At 42.2% G+C, this 24120-nt stretch overlaps 1 protein-coding gene across 2 annotated transcripts; it reads left to right on the top strand.

Annotated features, from left to right (window-relative positions):
* Positions 1-403: 403 nt before the first annotated feature.
* On the top strand, positions 404-16504 carry LOC113946729 (1-aminocyclopropane-1-carboxylate synthase-like protein 1). 2 transcript variants are annotated; one of them, XM_027642441.1, is made up of 15 exons: positions 404-983; positions 2277-2893; positions 4395-4454; positions 7102-7172; positions 7717-7786; positions 8883-8949; positions 9402-9499; positions 10067-10144; positions 11166-11266; positions 11961-12050; positions 13053-13098; positions 13247-13388; positions 13979-14121; positions 14504-14657; positions 14865-16504. In XM_027642441.1, the coding sequence occupies exons 1-15, from the start codon at positions 524-526 to the stop codon at positions 15161-15163; spliced, it is 2496 nt and encodes an 831-aa protein (XP_027498242.1). In that variant the 5' UTR covers positions 404-523; the 3' UTR covers positions 15164-16504. The 2 variants fall into 2 exon arrangements, with proteins under 2 accessions (XP_027498242.1, XP_027498241.1); XM_027642440.1 differs by having other exon boundaries at positions 404-1160; positions 14865-16503.
* Positions 16505-24120: the final 7616 nt, after the last annotated feature.

Genomic DNA, 24120 nt, shown 5'->3' with positions numbered 1-24120 from the left:
GCCGGGGCGGGGCGGCCGTGGCGCGCTGTGGCTCGGCACGGCCCGGCACGGGGGGTGCGGCACGGCCCGGCACGGCCCGGCACAGCACGGTGCTGCCTCCCGCCGGGCCGCGCCGGGAGCAGGGAGAAAGGGGGGAGAGAGGCGGGGAAGAAAGGAAGGAGGCAGGGACGGAGGGACCCCGCGGCGCCGCTCGGAGCCCGGCCCGACCCCGGGAACGCGACAAGTGCCTGGCACGGGATAAAGTTATCCCGGAATAAGGCTGCACGCATGTGCGTCACCCCGGATGTGAACATGCCGGCCCGGCTCCCCGCTAGCTCGCTCCGCCTGGCTCCAGCGGATGGGCTGAGCCGAGCCGTGTCGAGCCGAGCCGTGCCAAGCCGTGCCCGCGTCCCTGCAGCCCGGTAGGGGCTGGGGGAGGCCGGGGCCCCCGGCGCCCTCGAGGGCCGAGGTGCGAGAGCCCCTCCCGGCGGGGCAGGGGCAGGTGCGCAGCCCGGGGCGAGCGGCGGGCGGGCCCCCGGCAGCGATGGATTTTAGGGGGAAGAAGTACGAGCGCGGCAGTAACTGGTCGGACCCCGAGGTGGTGGAGCTGCTGCAGCTCTGGGCCGACGAGTCGGTGCAGATAGAGTTGGAGAGCTGCTTGCGCAACCAGCACGTCTTCAATCGCATCGCCGAGGTGCTGCGGGAGAAGGGCATCCACCGGACGGGCGACCAGTGCCGGGAGAAGATCAAGAAGATGAAGCTGGAGTACCGGCGGATCAAGGACAATAGCAAGGCCCCGCGGGGCGGGCGGACGTGGAAGTTCTACGAGGTGATGGACCGGGTGCTGACCAGCCGACCAGCCCTGGCCTATGGGTCCCTGAGCAGCAGCATGATGGCTCAGCAGGTGTTGCAGGGCAGCATGGTGGAGAGCTACCACCACCAGTTCGCCTCCTCGGCCCTGCCCTTTGGACACTCCCAGCACCCTGAACTGATGGAAATCAAATGTGAGGAGGTGAACTCTGATGACCACAGCTTGACCCCAGAGCCCCCACAAGCCATGTCTTACCAGCAGGGCTCCCCTGAAGAACAGGAGATGGAGAGAGCCTTCTTGGAGAGGGCCCAAAACGACTCTCCTATCTCCAGGGTGGAGATTCCCATTGAAACCAATGTTTCACCTTCAGGTAGGGATAGCCTTTTACATTCCAGCATAAGGTTTCTGCCCATTTTCCCCGAGATTTTTTTTCCTAGTGCAGAGGTAGACACCTAGTTGTCACACTGACATTCGGATCCTTGGTTTTCCATGTCCCAAAAAACTTTAAAGTAGAAGGCTGGTATCTGCATTCATAGTCTTCTGACCATTCCTAAAATGTATCTTGCTGCAGGTAAATAAAGTCGAGAATTACTGAGCTAGGCTAAATACTGTGTATGAAATCCAAAGGGCTGGAATGTCAGCCATAAGCTGGGCTAGACATTTGTGCTGGATTTCTGCATATAGTGCTGACAGTGCTTACCTTACTGAAAAAAAACCCCAATTGCATGCTTTTTGGTATAATTTGAACATAACCAGGGCTGTCTGCAGTCCTCATGCTGAATTGTATCAGGAGACCCTCTTCTGCCATGGTTGCGTTATAAACCTGCAGGTGAAACTTCCCATGCATTCTTTTAAAATGTATTCCAGATCTAATAGTTTAGGATATTCAACAATGAAGAATACTTGGGAATAATTATTGTCTGGCTTTCTAAGCTATTTAGTGGGACTTGTAAAGAAGTCATGGGCAGAAACAGCATATTTGTTTATAGGAGATTAGACTCGTGCACTGACAGTAGAATTGGCTATTGCTTAGCTGTCAGTCTGGAAATCCTGGGGATTTCAAACCAGTCTAGAACTGGCTGATGGAAGAGCATGACATGTTGGAGAAGAAGAGGGATGATAACCAGTGTGAGACTGATGTCTGAGATCAGGAAGAAATGCTATGTCCTCTTCACTGTGGTGATTGCATAGTTAGTCCAGTGGAGGCAACTGGTGATCGATCATTCAGGTTAATACGGAGGCCGAGTATGGGGCTGGGGCTGGCACCATAGTGGTATGCCCAATGTGTGCTGTTAAAAAACAAACTTCAAAAAAATTCGCAAACCTCAAGATGTACCTGACAGGTTTTACTTTGTTTTTTTTCTGTAAACTCTATAGTAGATCAAAAGGCATTCCAAGGACGGGCAGGAGAAGGCAGCAAAGCATGTCCATGCCACTTCATTTGTTGTGCATTTACTTTTTCTTCCTTTCTTTTATGTATTCACAGGTTTCAGTGAGCCCAACATGGCAAACTCATCACGGATCCAGAATGTTGTTCCCAGGCCTGGCTTCTCTGCCTTGCATCGACTGAGAAAAAAGCGGAAAGGCCAGCGTATGAGGGACCCGCTTGATGATCTCTTGTTGAAGACTCTGACATCTCAGCGGGCCATGGAAGAGCGCTTTTTGCAGATGGAGGAACGCCGATTTCAGCGAGATTTGGATGTGGAGGAGCGTCGAATGCAACTGGAGCAGCGACGGTTTGAACTGGAGCGGGAGCATGAGTTTCGCATGTTCAATGTCTTTGCTCAAATGCTCAGCATCCTAAAGCAGAGCCATAGCAGCTCCTCCTCCTCCTCTGTTGCTATGCCTAGGAGCTTGGACTTCAGCCAGGCATTGTCCGAAATGGAGGGAATGGGAGGAGGAGGGGGCAATCTGCAAGAGATGAGGTTTCGTCCACTTACCAAGAGGAGGGTTGACATGCATGGCTTCTGTAACCCCAACGGCTTCCAGAGAAGCCCCTATCTCTCTGCTCGTGGCAACTTTGCCGACATGTTTCAGGGCTCCACTGAGGAAGGGTACAAAGCTTATCATGCTGACAAATATGATGAAGACAAGAACCCCAATGTGAGTAAAAAACTCAAAGTGTTTTCCTGGCTTTATTGCTAGGAAAAAAACACTTTCTTAGAGGTTTGCTGACAGATACGCCAGAAGTGTAGGAGGTTTTTTGATTTCACTAATACAAGGCGGCTCAAACTGTTTGTTTGAGGAAAAGAAATTAGAAGTAGTTTTGCAGATCATCTAGATATCAAAGATGAATGCTGTGTTCAGCTCAGGTTTGCACATTCTGATTTCCCTATTGGGGTAATAATACCAGTAGAAGACCTTGAAAGATGTAAGAAATCTATGGGAACAGAGCTCATGTTCTTCCTTGCACTTCATCACCTCTATTACCCAATGAAGACCATCTCTGATTATCTAATTATATCTGATTATTGCAGGTGATGGGTGCAGGAGATGCAACTGCTAAGTAGTAGACTTTTTTTTTAATTACTTTTAATAACACTTGGCACTTTTTCTGCCTGCTTATGCTTAGCTGTTCAGTTTTAAGTAGCTCATCATGGCCCTCTTGTGGCACAAAGGCTGTGTGTTAATACTTCATGGCAAATTATTGCTGAGTAACAAGTATAGTAAATATAAATAATGATTTATATGTGGATTACTTTAAAATAGATCCTTCATTCAGATACTGAACTGCTTGAAACATTAAAAATATTTTATTATTAGTCCTGACTTACTCACCCTGTGTTGGGAGGTTGAAAACTAGATTTTTAAGCTAGAAAAACATGGGCAAGTTTTTGTTACAAGGTGTTTTATGAGGCACAAACTGCCACTTCTACCAACTGCTGTCTATGTAGAAAGTAGCTTTTTAAACAAATATTTGAAGTTGGACTTGTACTTTAATAACATTAGAAGCATAGTTACTTAGATTTTCTTTCACATTTTTAAAATTTATTCACTCAACCTCTTTCAATAATGAAAATGTGCTAGTAGATTTGAACTCTTCAAGATCTAATGCCATGCTATATATGGCCAAATCGTACATGGAACTGTAGGGTCATCTTTCCAGAGGGGAAAATTCAGTGTTATAACCACTTTTCATGACTACATGTTTATGTGGTTTCTAAGTAAATCAGTGGTGTGGAATGGTAAGATCTGATACACAAATGCTTTTAGGTTAAGAAACGTGTCCAAAACACTGTTTAAAACAGCTGCAGAAGTGTAAACCCCATTTTTTTTTCAAAGTTGTTTTAGGGTTTCTTTTTTTAGTTACATATACCAGTAAGTGAATTCAAGATTAAGTTAAACATATTTTGTAAAGAAGTATAAGCCATTAGTACATATTCATTTACAGACTGTTTATTAGCTCAGAAGAGGAGTACTTGGGATATATATGGAAACACACACACATAGATGCGTGTCTCAAGTTATATATGGTGAAGTTTATGTGAACTGTGTTTTGATTTTTCCTTGGTAAGCTTTTTGGAAGAAATATAGTGAAGTGATAGCTAAGGTGATGTATGCAGATTTTATGTGTCTATAAACAATACTCTGTTTGTCTTTCTAGGGTATAATAAACTTTGGCACCAGTGAGAATAAACTCTGCTTTGACCTGATGTCTAAGCGGGTAAGTTCTATTCCAAAAAGAAACACTGAATTTGCTCTGTGGTTCCTCCTCAATGCTTGCACTCTCCTAGAGTTACTGCTGTTGCTCAGGCTTCTCTGGTAGAGTTTTTCATTGTGAATTTCGTATTTATTGGAAGTCACTTTTGAATCCATTATGTTATTTTTCCAGAAGGATAAAAACATGGATGTTTTTCTCTTCTTCTTTATGATGGGTTTCCCTTTCAGGATGTATTTGGTTCAGAAAACGAAATGAAAATAAGATTCATTTTATTTTCCTCTACTGACAGTTGATGATTTAATACAGATGCTTTGAAATTAGTTTTGAACTCTATTTAATTTCAAGGATCTTCACATCTGTCCATTATGAGGTCACACAATTTGGATAAATGGTTCTGAACTCACCTGAAATGTACAAGGGTGGCAGCAGTGAAATCCCTCAAAATCAGACTGGGTCAGCTGCTACCTGCTCACTTTGTTCAGTTCCACCAGGCAGAGGAATGAAACACGCAGCACTACTGAAAAAGTAGAAAAAGTCAAAATGAAGGAATTGTAGAGGAGTGTTTCTAAATTTCCATTAAAATCACTGCCCAGGTGGCAGCCTTCGAGGTGGGCAGATGGTACTTTCTCTTGCCGGTAGTTGCCTGTGGGGTGGGAAGGTGACTCAGGGTTGGACACTCAGTCTCTACATCTTGAAGTTCATGGTTGCTCCCATTCCACCAGTTCCCACCTTCAAAATGTTCCTTGTTTTATTTCTGCCTGCCACTCCATTGACTCAGGGTGGGGGGATGCTAACCCACCACTCCACCTTCCAGCTAAAAGAACAGGTAAGGCAGAGGTGCTGCCTGCACAAAAATGGTGCCTTCTAGGCTGCATAGGTGGTACCTTCCTTCCTTCGCTGTCTTTTCCCCTTTAAACTAACACCAAGCCTGCAGTAAGTAGTGCAGAGCCAGACAGTAGTCAGCTACATCCTAATTAGCCTTTCTATGAAAATGAGTTGAGACTTCAACTGTGGTGTTCAAGCTTGTGGCAACAAGTTGAACAAAGATACTGTTGCCAACTTCTCAGTCATTGCAGCCTGGAGTTACAGTATGGATTCACTGAATGCAGCACCAGCTGGGATTGTAGGCAAATAATTTTTTGCTGTTTGGGACAATAAATACTTAACTTTGCCACTGAATAATGTATCCAATTTCTGTCTTCAACTTCTGACCCTATAATTAGAGAATATTTTGTGGTGTGTGAGATCTCAGATGGTCTTCCTTTCAGTTAGCCCATCTGGTTTCCTTAGCCCTTAACACATTTTTTTAAGAGTTCTCCTCTTATTACTGCATAGTCATTTTTCACCAAGTCACCATATGTTTTATGTAGCATTCTCTAGATAAGTTTAAGAGGGAGATCTGAGACACAGTTCTGTGCTGTGTCAGCTCCAAGAACATCTACAGCTCAATAAAGGAACTTTAATCCTACAATATCAGGTTGTAATTCTTCATGGGATAAGGACAGTGCCTTTAAACTCCAGAGCTTTGCACCAGAATTAGAACACCTATACAAAATGTTGTGGTTTTGTTATCATGTGTGAAATTTTCACACTGCATGTTGAATTTTCCTCCACCCTTGCACTATCACCTACTTGAGTCCCCCCCCCCTTTACTTTTTTTTAATATTAACTCATGGATTTGATTGCTGTTAAATATTTGGAAGGTACATTGTACAGGATACTTGTTTATTCCCTTTTTGTTTATCTAAAATGTCCTATTCTCTTTATCGGTATCTATGCTTTACTTTCCTTTGCAACTTCATGGAACTGGATTATGTGAAACTCTGATATTTATAACCTTGAAAATATTTAGGTAAAAGCAGTGTACATACTTGATCTAAACATAAACATTAAAAAGGACTCCACAGTTCAGGTGAATCTGTCTTTGAGAGCAAAATGAACTCCTCATAAGGAAAAAACTGCCTGCCCAGGGGAAGAATTATCAAGAAGATAATTTCATTTTTCTTCTGTCTTTTGAAAGCTCACATTATACTTAAACACTTACCAAAACTGATCAGAATTATAGAACTGAAGGAACTGCAGTAACTTGGAACTGAGACATTAATGAAAGATATTAATTAAAAAGAAATTAATGAAGAATTAACATATTGAAAGTTTATTAAAGAAAATATTTATCTGTGATTCAAATTTCTTTCTAACTCTATCTAGCAGTCTAGACATGAACTTTTACAACTGGTACTTGTCTTTTGAGTTGAAAGCTGTTGTCCTCAGAGCTTGGGCAAAACACTCTTGGGGTTTCTTCATTTGCTGTGAAAGTCTTCTGCAGGCATCTCTGTTACGGGCATCATGTGTGTTGCCTGTCCTGTATCCTTTTTTGTAGATCTCTGTGCAGTGAAGTTTTGGCTGCAACAACTTAGCAGAAGGCCATACTTCATATAACCTGAAGTTATCACTGATCAGTTTGCTGGTCCTTTCTTCTTCTACATCCATTAATTTTTATGGTCACTGACTTTCCCAATCCAGTTTTACAACTGTTGAAGTTGCACAGGTGTGTGTCTATGCAGGTGTGTGCCTGTACATGGATCCCATCTATCTGCCTGTTTCCCTTAGCAGTGAATGTGCTTCTAATGGTTCTTCTCATTGCTTCCAGCTGACACAGACTGATATGGATCTGATGGAACCTTCACTGCTTCAGTATCCTGACTGGACGGGACATCTGTTGTAAGTCTTTTCTGTAATGCTTCTCTTTTTGACTACTTGTTTAATAAGCAGAATGGATGAAGACAAAGCGCTTATGCTACATTCGCTAGTTAAAACTTTTCTAGGTCATATAATCATCTTTTTCTTTGCAAAACTGTAAATTAGCTGTCCTACCAGCTAATCCAATCAAAAGCTCTTTTATGGAGAGAAAGTGCAAATTTTCTAAATAGAACAGTTTTAAAAGCACCGCATACATTAACGAATTGTGTAACTCCAGGCAGTTCTTTGAAACGTAGTGAATACTTGGGGACAGTAATCCTTCTCTTCTGTGCATGATTAAAGCTCATGAGAAATACCGGCACCATTATTGACATTATCAACATTATCCGTGACCTCTGCTGTGTGTAAAAATCCCGTCTGTTGCATGGGTCTATCCTGTTTTTTAGCCATTTCCATCACACTTTACTATACCCTGACTTTATTTTCCTAAGATGTGAACCTGTCTTGGAAGCCCAGCCTCTTGGAGAATAAGCTGAATCAATATTTGGTTTTGTGTATTTTTCAGTTTACGTGAGGAAGTGGCTCGATTTTTGACCTATTACTGCAAGGCCCCTGCACCTCTTAAAGCAGAGAATGTAAGCAACCCAGTGCTCATTACTGTATATTGCCATTTGTTGGTAATCAGTTTCAACTTCTGTTTTTTTAAACAAATGATTTGGTAAGAATGCAGCCTTTTATCATGTAAATGAGAGTGATTCTTCATTTCAGTAGCTTTTGATACACACTTCAGCCAAAACATTTCAGGTCTACTGTATATTTGCCTCATGCTTTTCTTTTGTGTGCCAACTTCTCCTGCCAGTGCTCTCAGTGGGGCTTTATGTTTTCATCTCCTTATTCAGCTCAGGGTCCTACTATGCCTGTATTCCTCACTCAAAGAGTGCCCGTTGTTTCAGTTGAGTTTAATTTCATCCCATTCTGCTCTTATACTTCAAGACAAAGATTTGTAATTGAACCAAGAGTTAGTTTTAGCCTGTAAAACAGACCTTTTCAAACTTCATGGTGTTGTTGTAAGGAAGGGATCAAGACCTGAGACTCTGCAGAACTTGCTGACTTGGGAGAGATACAGGCACCTGTAGAGATCAGGGACTCCCTACAGCATTCAGGGCAACAGGAACTGGTGCAGCCACTGCTTTTCTGGCTGCAGTGACTCAGCAGAATCCCATTCTTATCGTGAACTGAAGTTACTACTGGTCAGTTTGCTGATCACTGCCTCTCCAAGGCACCTGATTCTCCCTGCTACTTGGAATGAAACTTATGGTACCTGTGAGCTTTTGTCTTCCAGAAGCAGGAGTCAAACCTGCTCGTGTACGAGACCTATTTCCACTTTTGCACAAATTTGTTAGGAGGTCAGAGCTGTTATTACCACAAGGAGACGATCTCGCATATTAGCTGTTGAGAGGTAGTTTGCCTTCATAGCAGTTCAGAACTGCTCCCCAGTTTTTCCCTATTCTTTTTCTAAATTGCTTGTTAGAATCAATAATGGCACCAGAACAAAGTGTCTCTGAAGCAAAAAACAGGATTAAAGTTATTTCTGGCAGAAGTGGGATTTCAGCAGAATAATTCTACTAGACAACTGGGGAGAAAATTTATTTCAGTGATATTGTCAGGAATTATTATAGTGTTGTCTTTCTATGTACAGATTTATCACTATCTTCTCTCTTTCTTTTCTAGGTGATTGTTTTAAATGGTTGTGGCTCTTTATTTTCTGCATTAGCTACAGTCCTTTGTGATCCAGGGGGTAAGTGGATGGTTGGAACATGTTTTTGGTTTGGTTTGGGTTTTTGCTGGGAAATAAAATACTGTGTTACTTTGTTTAAATATTGTTTGACAGAAGTGAAGTAGTGGAATTGCCATTTGCCTTCTTCAAAGTTCTTGTTTCCTGCAAGATTGTGCTGTGAAATTCTTCATCTTTGTGGTCTGCAGATGTCATGCACTTACACTTGATGTCTGCCCTGTCTGCCTTCACTATGTTTTGGTTTGCTAGACTAAACATGGGCTATACTCATGTTTACCTGAGTTCTTGCAGAAGATTAAAGAATTAATGTAAAAATAAAGTGAAGGCAAAGGCAGTAACACTGCAGTGGTTCCAGAGGGCTCAGTTGTAAAAAAGCTTTCATGTTTAGCTGAAGCACAGTAGGAGAGAGAAGGGTTATGACCAGTTGATAACCAATTTTATTTTCTCGGTTCCAGAAGCTGTTCTGATTGCTACTCCCTTTTACGGTGGTATTACCCAGAGTATCTTCCTCTATGGTAATGTCAAGCTGGTGTATGTCTGTTTAGACAGTAAGGTAAGATCTGAGGAATACCAGCTTCTGTAGTGAAATTGATACTGGGAAGTGATGAGCTTTGGGAGCCTCTGGAAGCTGTTCTCAGACCAAGGACACACTGCAGCCAGTGGACATTTTCCCAGTTTATTACTGGGAAACTGGGCACATAATTTACAAGAAAGTAATTTGAGACTGCAAATCTGGATTCCAGTTCTGTCCTTTTCTTGTATCTCACTCCCGATAACAGCCCTTGAAAGGAAAAAATTACCATTTTGAACCTTGGAGAGAGAAGTGTGTCTGTCCTACTAAAGATGGTCCCGGGGTGGAAGAGCAGATGGAGATCTTGCATTGTTTTAGTAATTCAAAGATAGCCAGAGAATTCTGTTTGTGGCCAGCCTATGATGACCATTTCTTTGATTCTATTTATTTATTTATTTATTATCTCTGTAGTATAAAAGGATAAGAAGATGGTTGCTAGGTCATTATTGTTGTTTTTTTTTTCTTTCAGGAAACATTTCTCAAGGGATTGGCTGAGGGCAGTCTCTGTTGAAATAACTTGGCCTTTTTTATCTCTTTTATGTCTTTCAGATTACTGGAACAAACACTCGCCCTTTTCAGCTTACAGTGGAAAAACTGGAAAAAGCTTTGCAGGATGCCCAGGCAGAGGTGAGTTTAGCTGAGCTTCACATTAGTACCTCAGACTACAATATGTTGGAGACATGATGTTCCAGAAGTGACCTAAAGATCAAAGCACTTTCAAAACCTATCACCTGGCTTTCTGTTTGTCCTTGTAGACCTCCTGAGATTAGGTTGCTTGCAAACTTGGGGGCAGTCTTAGGGGGACTCTCTCAGTGTCATGTCTGTCCAATTTTGGTCACAGCAGAAAGGATAAACTAGGAGTACCAGACCATTCACAAAGCACTGGAACCCATTCATATCACTAAAAAAAAAAAAAAAGTACTTGGGCTTGCACTAAAATTTGGGACTACCCAGGGTTTCACCTTCAAGGCAGGCCAGCTGAGTTACCCCAAAACTGACTGCTCTACACAGCGACAGCAGTGCAAATGAATTCACTAAGAACGCTGAGAGTTTTTGCAGAAGAGAGAGAGGTACAAATGTAGATGACAAAATGCAGATGAATATCGCTTTTCTGAAGAGTGAATCTCTAAGTTTTGAGGTTGTCATAAGTCCCATAAATGTTTAGCTGCATCTTTGGATCATTACTAACTCTGACATCTCCAGCCAAGTATGCTCTAAATGAGTAACTTTGCATCCGCATAACTCAGATTCTCATCTTTCTTGCCACATTCGTGGGCAATCTTCAGTAATTTATTACTTCCCAATTACTGATACAGCTCAGAGAAAGTGCTCCCATGCTGAGAACATGTGAGAGCATCTTTCTCGTTAATTGATTGACCAGATGGCAGTGATTGTAGCAACTCCCTCTTTTAAAAATCATAGATTCATTCTGTAATATTTTCCTCAGTTCACTTTGCAAGTGATATAATTATTTAAAAAAATCTTGATTTGTGGCTAAAAGTTTTCTCATACAAATCTAACCTTTGAGGTGAAAAATTATGGTGGAAGCTTAAGGGGAATCTTGTGTCAAGCTCACTGCTCAAGTAGAGGGACTGAAAATTTGTCCCATAATGGGGACTCTCAATACTGTGTTATTTGTACTCTGCAGGGTGTCACTGTAAGGGCCTTAATTCTTCTGAATCCCCAAAATCCCCTTGGGGACATCTACTCCTTGTCAGAGCTACGGGATTACCTGGAATTTGCAAAAAGGTATGTCAGTTTGGAAGATTGAGGCATACTGAGTCAGATAGAGCTTCCAGAACCTGGTGTGCTACTTGATGTCCCTGAATTGCTGTGAATATCTCTCAAGTCAGGCAAACTATTCTTCACACACAGTAGTGGACTTAAGACAGGAGAGGGGAGTGCTGGGAACATGGACCGTGCAGTCATCTGGGGTGGTAAAGCAACTTACATCAAGGAATGCAAGTTTTATTTTTCAGTAATCCTAGGAAACACTGTAGTGCTGTACTTCCCTGGTAGAAAGCTGAGTTCTTTTCTTTTCGGTTTCTCTGTATCAAGACAAAGGAGTATAGGAATATGGGTTCCCAGCTTCATCATGGATCATAATACTCTCTGAGATTCTGAATCTGTCAGATGCTGAGTGGATGATAATACAACATTTTCTAGATGGATAGTACATACAGGAATTAATTTTCACTAGTGCATTGAAAATTATTGGATTTTTGTCTTGTTATATGGTTGCAGTGGGGGACAGTTAAGTGTATATACCTCAAATCACTTCAATGTACATATAATAGACCTGAACTAAGAAAAACTGCTTTACTTTGCAAAATTTGGCATCCCCTCTTCCTTATTTAAAGCAAGTATTTGCAGGCCTGAATTTATCCCTGCTTCTAAATGTGAAGCAGCCTTCTTTAGTAATCTCCATTTTGTCCTTTTGCAGACATGAATTGCATGTGATAGTAGATGAGATCTACATGCTGTCAGTTTTTGATGAATCAGCCACGTTTCACAGTGTCCTAAGCATGGACAGGTAAAATCAGCTCCTACTTCCCTGGCCATCTTCCAGTGACAGTTCAACATGATGCCTTGCTGAGAACTTGTGACTGGAAGTTAAGTCATGAGCAAGCAAATTCTGAATCCGTCTTATACTGATTTCTTTCCTTTTTTTTTTTTTTTTTTTTTTGTAATTTCTGAATGGCAAATGCATTTTGTCAAGTGCAATCTAGCAAGTAAAAAATGACAGCTTTCTGTTGTGGTACACTTTTCAAGGTGTACTTCAATATTTGGTTGTGGCAGTCCCCAAAACTAGAAACAGATGTTTCATTTGTCGAAGATGCTGAGACTTTTCTTCCTACCTAAACATTGTAATCTCTTTACCACATTTCTGTTGATGCCTGGAAAAACTTTCTTTTGCTGTTTACTTCCTTTTTTTTAATAGAGTAGTCACAGATCGCAGTCTGGTATTACAGACTTGATAAAGGCTTTTATTAAGTATTTTTTAATGAGATGAAAAACTTTTCAAATCTTTTTAAAATATGGTGGGAGGGGTTGTTGTGGAGGTGGGCTTTTTGTTGGTTGTTTGTTAAATTTCTAGTCTTAACCAGTGGTGCTATCTTGCTTTTTGTGCTCAGTTGCAAGGAAATAAAATATTCTTTGTTAGGTGTTAGCACAGTGTTGCTAGGCTTGATGTAAAAGAAAATGACTTTTGGTTCTTGCAATATGCATTGGCACAGGCCTAATTTCTAGCATTATATGTACAAACTTCATATGTTCAGGAAATCTGTGTATAAAATGTAGCACTGATATGCATCTGTATATATGAAATATTTAAAAATTCTGTCTAAAACTACTTCCAGGGAGTTCCTAGCTTTAAAGTTATTTGCATTTGAATTTTCCCTACTTGACTAATGTTCCTGATGCACTATCTATCACTGTGTAATGCCGCCTCTCTGTTTCTGCAATGCTGCACTGGTGATCCAAAAGCTTCAGCACCTATGACACTAACTGCCCATCTGCATCCTTCTACATACAGATTGCCTGATCCACAGAGGACTCATGTGATGTGGGGAATAACCAAGGTGAGTGCTGGTTGCTATTGTGCTGTGGCTTTGTGGTTGGTGGGGTTGGTCTGGGGTCCTCAGGTTCTCATGCTGAAAAGAGCAAGGTAGTAGTAATAGGATCCCAGCCTTCCTGTTTAATAAAGTAGTCTCTCTGCATCTTCTCCAGGATTTTGCTGTTTCTGGGATTCGTTTTGGTACTTTATATACAGAGAACCAAGACGTTGCTAACGCAGTGGCTTCTTTGTGTTATTTCCATGGGGTTTGTGGACCTATCCAGCACAAGGTTGCGCAGCTGCTTAAAGACAGAGGTGAGTCAGTAGCTCCATGTAAAATCCTCTGCCATTCTGTGTGTCTTGGTACCTGGAGGATCCCCTCCCCTCACTTTCTTAAGTAGTCTCCTGTTTGTACAGCTTAACTGACAGTCTTCTGTTACCCTGGAACTGCCCATGCAACACAAGGCTGCCAGCTCTACATAAAAGGATCATTTCTGCAGAGCTTCTGATCAGCAGAATTAGAGGAGCAGCTTGGAAGAAGTGTGGTAGCTATTTGCACAGAAATAGCCAGTGTTGTGTAGAACCACACCTTGTGGGACAAGGGAAATGGAAGTTGGTTTCTAAGTCCACCCAGGATGGAATGCTAACAGTCTACAACAACTAAGAGCTATGAATGTAGGGAAACTTCCTTAGGAAGGTCAAGAAGATACTCTTCTGCACAGACATGAAACTGCTAAGTAGTTCTTGCCTGTCTTTTTGCTATTTGAGTAAACAGAAAACAAAAGAAGAAGGTGAAGGGAAAAAGAGGTGAAATGGAAAAAGACATGGAGTGTTTTGGAAACTTGAACAGATCAGAATACTTTCTCAGTTTGCAATTCTTTTCTTTATCTTCTCCTTCTGGTCAGACTGGATCAACCAGGTGTACCTGAGAGCCAACCATGCCCGCCTAAAAGCTGCCCATACATATGTGACAGATGAGCTGAAGACACTTGGGGTTCCTTTTCTCAACCGCAATGCAGGCTTCTTTGTCTGGATTGATTTCCGAAAGGTTGGTAGTCTTAGAAAATGAGGCTTCTCCTGGGATGAGGGCAGGTACATAGTGCAACTGCGTCTAGGGGAAAGGTTAATATTGTGATAAGCATTTTGTTTTAATGAAACTGTTGTCTAATGAGGAGAGGGAAGGACTGTCAGGTGTTTCAGTCTGTTCTTTTCCTTTCGTCTATCTGTGAACTTCCCTCCTTGCAGGAATCTTACTACTCTCAAGCTACTTTCCTCCCCATTTCTTCCTTTATATCACAACTGCTGTACTTCAGAGGTAAAAGGTGTCTCCCTTGGCCTTTGCAGACCTCATGGGAATCACAAATTCATGAGGATCTCGGTGATCTAGTCTATACGTTACTAACATCTGGCCCTTCTGATGACTCTTCTAGTACCTTAAGACAGGCACATTTGAGGAGGAGTTGCTACTCTGGAAGCGTTTTCTGGATAATAAGGTCCTCCTGTCCTGCGGAAAAGCCTTTGAATGCAGTGAACCTGGATGGTTTCGCATCATCTTTGCTGACAAGACCCACCGGCTACAGTTAGGCAAGTAATATTTTCTTCTCTTTTTTCTCTCACCAGAATTTCTGTAGCACTGTTCCCTTCTCTCCTTAATCCTAAGCCTATTACTATCCTCTTGTCTTCTCTGTTTGTGTTTCCTTTCTCTATCCTCCTTTTCTGGATCTGATGGATCTGGGGGCACTTGTGGCTCCAATTAATCTACTAGTGCTTCTCCTCCTTATACCACTGCAGGTATGCAACGGATACGCAAGGTTTTGGAAGAACGGGAGCAGGAGATACTGGCAGAGGAGAAGGAGCAGCCCTGTCAGTCAGATCAGGATGGCAAAGCAGATAGCACAGATGAAGTAATTTTTGTATCCCGCCACCAGGAGCCTACCTGCGCCAGCAGCTCCAACCTTGGTGACCTCATTGGCCTCCTGCAGCAACAGATGCGTTCTTCTGACTGGCTACAGAAAAATACAGCTGAGCAGTTTGCACAGGAAAAGCCAGAGATCTATGATGTGTTCAGCAAACTGGTGGGAAAGCAGTAGCAGTCCGTGTTTCTTCAGGGGCGTTCCTGAGCAGTGACTGACCCTGGGCCCCTTACAGCTCAGCAGTGACTTCCAGCAAATAATATATTTTCTGTATAGCAAGAAAATTACTTTGTAAACCCCCTTCTCTTCCCCCTGTTTGAGATCTCTAATTTGTACTATATAGGTGTATTCCTTGGAGTGGGGTGAGGGTAGGGAATGGGCAGGTCTTGTTTGTCTGCTGCTCCCTGTCCTGCAGCATCATTGTATTTTGTATTTCATTTCTAATGAATACGCTCTTAACTCTCTTATAAGGTTCTGTGGTGTTATTTTTTATTCTTACTTCACACTTGAGATTGTTAAAATGTGTAAAGTTTCTCTTTTCCTAAATGATGATCAGATGTGACTATTTTGGGGACAGAAGATGACTGCTGTCTCAAAGAGGTGTTTTGGGAAGAGAGAACCTGGTGTCATCCTGAACTTAGCCCCAGCTAAGGGTAAATAAGCATGTGTATGGATTCATCTGCATGAGTGAGGCTGTTTGAGCCATGGTCATCTAGACTGAGCTCTGTAAAGCTTTCTTTTTCTATTTAAACCAGATCTAACCTCAGATCAGACAGTATCCAACACCCTCGGTTGGTGAAATGCCCATTTTTATTTTTATTCTACTTTTTTATATTCATGTAAATAAACAGCCTCCGTTGGCCTCTTGATAGAATGTCCACAGAAGAGCTGCAAACAGAGAGGCAGCTGAATGTTCTTTCTACAGCCTTCGTATTCCTGCAAGTCCATCCTGTCTGGTTAACAGTTGAAGTATATTGGCAGGACAGTGCAGAGAATGTTAGGTGTTCCTACAGGTACACCTGCTTCTGTCACCTACCACAGATTTTCAAGATGGCACATTCCATCATTATCAGGATAATTAAGGCTATTTTTTATCTATGTATGTCAATTTGCAGGGTAATTTTTTGACTAAGCAGTATTCTTCCACCTTCGCTCCTTCCTTTCCCATTTTAAGACACTTTTCTGTATGCTAGTGATAGAGTATTTCAGTTGGAAAGCTTCTTTCACAGATACAAAACTCTTTAATTTCTGGTACTGTAAAACTTTAGGTATCTTAAAGAAATTGAAACTGTTTCTTCTGCATACAAATTAGTCCAGAGTTGAAGGAAATTGCCCGTGAAAATGGAATGGAAGTGCACCTTTCCCCTTCTGTAATTTGTTCTAATAGCAACCAAGTTTCATCTTGGTGGCATTATAGAATCTGTTTATATAATGAGCTAGAGAGGCGAAAGATAAAATTCTGGCTAAATTCTGTGCTGTCAAAACAGTTGAAATTTGCTGATCACAAATGAAGAACCATCTTCTACTCTTCTGATCAAGCTCCAATATGAAAAAAATCCTCGGTCCCGTGTAGTCTTGCATCTTGCTTAGATTTGTAGCTCATTCAGAAGAAGGGTGTTATTGAGAATTAACAGGAAATGCAGGTTAGTCTCTGTTTCAATCTTTAAGAAAACCATTTTATAGTTACTTTGTGAGGTGGGATGTCAGGGAATGCTGGCTCACAGTTGTACCCTTATTGCTCTGTTAGTTTTGTTCTTGGACATCATAGATTTTGGCAGATGGGCAAGAGCGACAAAAGCATATATCTGCATTATAAACCAAATTACCCAGGTATCGGTAGCAAATAATTAATGTGATCACACTTTAATGTATGGTGATGGTGGGGAATTGTCTGGACGGTGAAAAATCTGAGCAGTGGCTGAGGAGATGATGCTGTACGTGGCTGCTGTTAGCAGTAACCGGCTCCTCCTTCAGAAGCCAGCAATGAGGCAAGGTGATTGGTAAGATCAGTATCAGGGATAGTTATCAGCATCATATTTGCTTACTAGTTTGGCATTTGTCCATGTACAATATTTTAAAGGACATTCTTTATTGTAATTTACTTTCCATTTCATCTTAGGTGTCCACGAAGTAAGCTATAGTAGAAGACAAGTCTCCTTAATGGAATGGAGGGTGAGATGAACAGCCAAAATACAAATGGACTTCCTGATTTACCCCCTCATATTTAGTACCCCAAGGAGGATCTAAGCAACAAAAATTTGGGGAGCAAGCTGTTTGAAATCAAGAACCAGATAAGACAGTATAGGCATTAGTTGAAGTGGTATTTCAGGGAATTCCTACAACAAACTCAACCTGTTAATGACAGGTTTATGTTAATTATACATTATAATTTTCTTTTTTTGTTCTGGTCACTCTTATGATTGGAGTATGTGAATATACAATAGTAACAATTAATATTATGTTTTTCACCCATATATTTTTACTGCTCAGAAAGTGGATTTATTGTAGTGTCTCTGTGTGGATGCAGCTGATAAAGCACACCTCTGTAGGAAAGAGGGTGTAATATGCTTTCAAAATCCTCACAGCTAATATAGTATGGCCCACAGTCACTTCCATCTGAGCTTGCTGGAACTCAAAATAATAGAACACACAAACACACACTTTGTTGCATGGAGTATTTTCCGTGTTTTGTTCAGTTTTTTTCAGCTGAGGAGTTCTCCACTAAGGAATTTTAGCTTGGTCACAGAAAACAAAAAATTAACTGGAAATGAGGCAAGAGAGAAATGTGGCGTCATGAGTATGCTGTTGAAATAAGCAATGTGGTTTTTTTGACTGTACAAACCCCATAAATTTTGCAAATGGCCTTTACTGGTTGACAAGAATTGGTAAACATGTAGAAAGTCCTGTGCATATGTATATAGAAGCTAAATCAACTCTCATTTGCTCTGAGTACCCTGAGAGAAAAAACACAAGCTCTACCTGTACAAACTGTTTGTTCCTTCTGCTGCCTCCATGTTAGATGTTCTCTCTGCTTGCTGTATATCATAATTCTCATTAATGGCCTTTTTTTTTTTCTTCCTTTGTGTCAAATCTTTACAGGAAAAAAAATAGAGAAATGATTAAGGACTCTCCCATCCTGTCCCTGCCCCTGCATTTCTTTTGACCAGTTTGTCAAGCAATAGGCAAAAAGAGCAGCATCTCAAATGAATCCAGTCAGATCTATATTTTTAAAAATTGCTGCATTTCATCTAAAATAAGAAATGCCACCAAGATTGATATACTAGTGTGAGCTTGTGCTTGTTATAATCAAACAAGATGATAAAATCTGCTTTGCATTACAACTTTTGTGTGTACAACTTTTGACAACAGAAAGCATCCTAGACAGTTTAATGGTCCTTGCCATGTTCCAATAACACTCTCTGTCTCTCTCTCTGTCCACCTTCTCCACACACCCACCCCATTCACTCTCTCTACTCCAGCGAAATGTTCAACATTTTTAGGTTAGAAGTGGGAATTTCCTGTGCATCACTGCTCTCAGTCACAGAAACTTCCCTAACACACATTTCAGGCATAGACTTGACATTTTTATGCTTGTGGGAGGGGAAAATCTCTGAATTTCCAAATTATTAACCTGTGTTACATTGTAGTTAAGCAGACAACATAAGTGAGGCCCATTCTAAATAAGTATTGAAAAGGATCATGCATTCCTAAAGAAAGAATCTGTGAAGCTGAGTTTTCCCTTATGGAAATTGAATAGATCCTAAGCAAAATATCTGTAAGGGAAAATATTCACTAATAACAACCTGAACTAAAGAAGGGTAGCTGCTAAAATATACTGTATGATAGATTTTGTTGTGATTTTGGGGGGAGGGGGAATGGTTTGTTTGTTTGTTTTTGTGGGTTTTTGTTCGTTTGGTTTGGGGTTTTTGTTGTTGTTTTGGGTTTTTGTTTTTTTTGTTTGGTTTTTGTTTGTTGTTTGGTTTGGGTTTTTGTTTGTTTGGGGTTTTTTTGTTGGGTTTTTTTTCGTTTTTGGTTTTTTTTTTTTTTTAAATAAATGTTAATACCTTAATTGTGTCTTTCTGTCTTGGAATATCTAACAGATCGTACAGTTGAGCTGACTGCTGTGTGCTCCTCCCATCCCCATAGCAACCCAGTTTCTTAAAACCTGCCTTGGAGTCAAATTATCATTTATATTGAGAATTTCTCTGCAGTCTTCCTCCAGTTACTTGCTTACAGAATCCCTCTGTAGCTCTCGTCCTGTTGGCAGAGTGGTGGTTTCATTTAATCAGAGAGATAGTGGCACACAAGGGCTGGATAAAAAAAAAACTCTCATGGATTAAGCTACGTGAGTCACACCTCTGAAAATTTCTGCATTTGAAGTATCAGGCATGCAAAAGGATAAAACTGCATTTTGCACTTTTAATTCTATATGCAGCTCTTTTTGTAATATTGGCTGACCTAACAGGAGATTGTCTTGGCTATTTCTGAAGCAGTTCAGACTGCACCATGAAGAACAGGGCAAGATAACTTACAAGGATATATAGACAAAAAGATATGTGTTCCATCTGAAAAAATCAGAGTGGCAAGATACACTCCTTTTCCATTCCAATTAATGCTTTATTTATTACCGACTTACATAAAACACTGTCAACTGACTGACGACAAGATCCTAAATTATCTGCAGCCAACAAATGTCCTAAAGAGTCTGAGATGGTTATAAATACTCTACTTTTTGTCCTCAGTTTGCCTGGATTGGTTATTTTTAGCAACTAGCCAGTCGACCTTATCAAAATGAAGAATCAAAAATAGTCTGGAAAAACACTGCAAGGAAAGGCTATTTTTAGTTCTCTGTCTATTCCCTGCTGCTATCCAGCAAGGTCTGATGGCACAGCTCATGCATGAGTGCTTAGTTATTCTAGGCGAATGCTTGTCGTGACCTGTCCTTTCCCTGGATACCTCACTGCAGAAAGAGTTCAATTGATTAAAGATTAATGCATCTGCAGACCGTGACAGCTGAAAGCTTTAGGGAGGGGGAACCTACACTGACATAGTGTTTCTACCTGCACCTTTGCGCTACATTATAGTTTCTTTGAAGGGAACTTTTGCCTAAATGAATCTTCTTGTGTCTCACATCCTTCAGTGGTTGCTATTGCAGCAGATCTCCAAAGCATATTCAGCTTTTTCCTTTCAATTTAGGAAGGTGGTAGAGGAAGTACAGTTACAGACATAAGGTCTGTTTTGACCCGTGCCATCCATCACAAAGGAGCAGCATTGGAAGTGTATGATGGTCTGAATCAATAGATAGAACCATGCAATTGGCTGCTAGCTATTGATCAGACTAGCTAAAAACTCTACTGATATAGATGCAGGTATCATTTAGTTGTAAGACTTAAACTGGAACAGTGAACCAAGGCTGTTGCAATATTCTGCTTTTTTTTATAATAGAAAGTCTTTCATTTAGTTCAGTACCTTAAAAATTGGCAGTAACCATTACCAAATTTTTCAGAAGAATAAATTGGGCTATGAATTTTTAGTTATGCTATGCCATATGTTGAAAATAAGGTTGAAAAGATGTCCTCAATCCATTAGTTTCCCTCTTCATATTTGCCTTCTAAAATTATCTCCTTTTATTATAAAGGTGTTTTCAGAATGTGCTGCTTTCATCACTGACTGCATAAGGTGCACCATAATCTCACATGCAGCTACTTCATATGTGGAGATACAATAGCTAACAGAAGGTTCTCTGAACATTTCTTTCTCTTCTGTGTACTGATCATCCCAGCAGAAAACACAGGATGTGACAGCAGGCTAATGTATGATGTGATGGTAAAGCCCTTAAAAACAAACTCCAAATGACCCCCAAAAAGCCATATAAGACAGGACATAAAAGGGTAAAGCAAAGAGAGGTAAAATATCTGATTTCTCCTGTGCATTTATAAAAATTGATAGCCTGCTATCCAGATGCTGATGAATATTTTTACAAGCTATAAATGGCAACCTGGAGTCTAAAAATAGTCTGTGCTGCAGACTTGTCTGGCTTAGCTACATCACTAGAATATAAACAGGCTCCCTGATGTGGTTTCAGGGAAATCTCTATCAAAACAGACTACGTCCTCCATTTTTCTTGTGATTTTGAAATAAAATAGCTGATGCTGCTTGCATTTGTTTAATTCTAGCTTTTAATAGAATTGCACTGATTTCCAGATTTTCCTACAGGGATGAAAGGATCATCAGGTTTCCATGAATATTTCAGCTACAATTGATTCGATGCACTTTCTTCTCCCTGGCAGAGCAGGGAGGCGGAGGAAGCGCCCGCGGGCACTGCATGGGCTGGCACAGGCTGCGCTCGGTGACCCCCCGCCCCCCGCCGCACGTGGACCGGCCAGTGTCCCTGTCACGCGACAGGGCTGGGGACACCCCCTCTGTGGCTCAGACACATCCAGGCACGGTTTATGCTGATGAGCCCCACAGCTGCAGTGATCCAGCGCTCATCCCGGCAGCCCCAATACATGAACGGTACCCCTTCCAATTCACAAAAAATTGGACACGGTCCATTCTACCTCCTGAAGGAGAGTTCCTGCCTCTGCTTTATGAATGGCACAGTTCGCAGCAATTTGAAGCTGATGGGTTAAACCCGGAGACATTATGTGCTCTAACAAACTTCAGTAGCTTGCACTTGGGAGGAGGGAGAAACCAGTACCAGCACTCACAAAAATGTATAAAGATCTGCGAGTGCTTTCTGTCATTGGCTTTGAATGTCACAGACAGGGTGAAGAAGGTATCAGTGAGACTGAGCAGAATGCTACATCACCTGCTATGCAACGTGTATGAGGAGAGGTTGAAAGAAAAGAGAAAGCAACTGCAGTAACAGCATTTTACCTTTCTTGTGTGAGTACCAGGCTGTCTCTGTGCGTGCATGTGGATGGCTTTGCAGAAAGCTGTTTTCCCAAGGGCAGGTGAAATGAAAGAGAACTAATCCATTGTGAACAGCTAAGACTGTTTAAGGACACTGTACTCCACGTGTGTGTGACAGAGAAAAAGAGACTCAGTTTAGAGGTTTGGAGCAGGGACAGGTGCAACCTCTTATCCTTTTGCAATCACACATTACAAGATAGCCCACCACCACCTCACAGTTGTACGTAAGATACAAATACATAAAAATTACTACAAGAAAAATTGAAGAGTGGAATAATACATTTCAGGCCACCAAAAGCTGACACTATAAGATACACATGGTGAGAGTCTTTTAAACCACAAAGGATTACAGGATAGGAGCAGATCTGGCCTGCCTGGTAGCCCAGGCAGCAGAGACCAGGTATGAGGCTGGAGATGCTTCTGGCCCAGAAATCAGGTGGCTGAAGGGGCTGCACCAGGAGAAGTTTTTGTGGCAGGATATCACTGACCTCTGGTAGCTCCAGAGGCAGTCTGTGGCAATGTTCCCTGGAGACCTGCAGCTTTACGAAGCAGAGGACTTACTCCTCAAACAGCCATATCTGTCCTCAGTTTGGCAGGAGAAATCAGTAAGCAACTGAAAACTGCCGAAAACTGTTTAGTGTTAAACTGTAACCATTGAAATAGTGACAGTTGTAACAGTTAAAAACTGTTTACAGAGTGACAGATACAAAGTAATCCCTGTTTCCACCTCAGTGGCACAAAAAATAGTCAGGGTTTATCAGCCCAGAGAGCAGAGAAAGATAAAGAAGATGGGTGCCACATGCAAGGACACTGCACTGCTGCTGCTGGAACGTCTCCACTCTACTGTTGCAGTGTGCACAGTTCAGCTGCAGCATCAGCCTCTGCTACGAAGACAGGCTGAGAGGATTGGGGTTGTTCAGGCTGGAGAAGAGAAGGCTCGGGGGAGACCCTAGAGCAGCCTGAAGGGAGTCTATGAGAATGCTGGAGAGGGATTTTACAAAGGCATGTAGCAATAGGACAAGGGAGAATGGCTTTAAACTGAAAGAAGGTAGATTTAGATTAGATATTAGGAAGAAATTCTTCACTATATGGTTGATGGGCACAGGTTGCCCAAAGAAGTTATGGATGCCCCATTCCTGCAAGTGTTCAAGGTCAGGCTGAGTGGGGCTTTGAGCAACCTGATTTAGTGGAAAGTGTCCCTGTCCTGGAAGTCGTTCCTACCCTGCCCTGCCCTGGAAGAAGGGTTGGAAGTAGATAATCTTTAAGTTCTTTTTCAACCCAAACCATTCTATGATTCTGTGATCTTATCTGCCTTTGCCCCCCCCCCCCCCCTTTCCTATAGACCTAGTCAGCGCCCATTTTTGGTAATGAAACCAGTGTCCATGATTCCCACACAGCTTGAGTTTTGTGCAACAAATTTGTCCTCCTCTATCTTCTATTAGGAGAGACATTGGTTCAAGTCACTTTTGAGAAATGTTTGGGGAAGGTGTAGGTTTGGGTTGTTTTTTCACTCAAGTAGTGTGACTCAGCAGGTGGGAAAGGGACACATGACCCAAAAGTCCTTGGTCAATAAGAAATTTCAAAATGGTTTTGGAAAGGTGCACAGAACCAGAGGAAAGTGACTCAACAATGCAAATGTATTGAAAGCCAGGGTGGTGGTGGCCCATCGGTACAAACTTTGCACATCCAGATAAACACCAATATTGTCCAGTCAGAGGGGAGGCCTTTCCAAATCTTGCAGACAGACCAGTCACCGGGGTGGGGCTTAATCCGGAGCAGTGTAGGAAGAAAAAATCACGAACAGGGAAGAAAACTCCCCAAAATGAAACAGGCTCCGGGGGGAGCCAGGGCGAAGGAGCTGTATGGAGGCGTACAGTGGGCAGCGCGATCGAGGGCAGAAGAGGGCACGACCTTAACTTGGGGCCGTTGGCGGTGTGAAACGCGGGTTTCCATCCGTGCCCTGGCGCACGACAGGCACAGACCCCTTCTCTGCGCTGCTCCCGGCAGCGCCGCCCGGCCCCGGAGCAGTGCCGACCCAGGGGCAGTGCCGGCCCTCGGCAATGCCGGCCCAAGGGCTGTGCCGACCCAGGGGCAGTGCCGGGCCAGGGGCAGTGCCAGCCCTCGGCAGTGCCGGGCCAGGGGCAGTGCCAGGCCAGGGGCAGTGCCGGGCCAGGGGCAGTGCCAGGCCAGGGGCAGTGCCGACCCAGGGGCAGTGCCAG

Source organism: Corapipo altera, unplaced genomic scaffold (assembly GCF_003945725.1).
Source record: "Corapipo altera isolate COAL_440 unplaced genomic scaffold, ASM394572v1 23b, whole genome shotgun sequence".
NCBI classification, from domain to species: domain Eukaryota; kingdom Metazoa; phylum Chordata; class Aves; order Passeriformes; family Pipridae; genus Corapipo; species Corapipo altera.
The sequence above is the reverse complement of the archived record's forward strand: the minus strand, read 5'-3'. Positions and strand labels throughout refer to the sequence as shown.

Excerpts from the sequence above, each read along its gene's own strand:
- LOC113946729 (XM_027642440.1), top strand. The coding sequence starts at position 524 with ATGGATTTTAGGGGGAAGAAGTACGAGCGCGGCAGTAACTGGTCGGAC. Across the intron at positions 1,161-2,276 it reads AACCAATGTTTCACCTTCAG|GTTTCAGTGAGCCCAACATG; the intron begins GTAGGGATAGCC and ends ATGTATTCACAG. Across the intron at positions 8,950-9,401 it reads AGTCCTTTGTGATCCAGGGG|AAGCTGTTCTGATTGCTACT; the intron begins GTAAGTGGATGG and ends TCTCGGTTCCAG.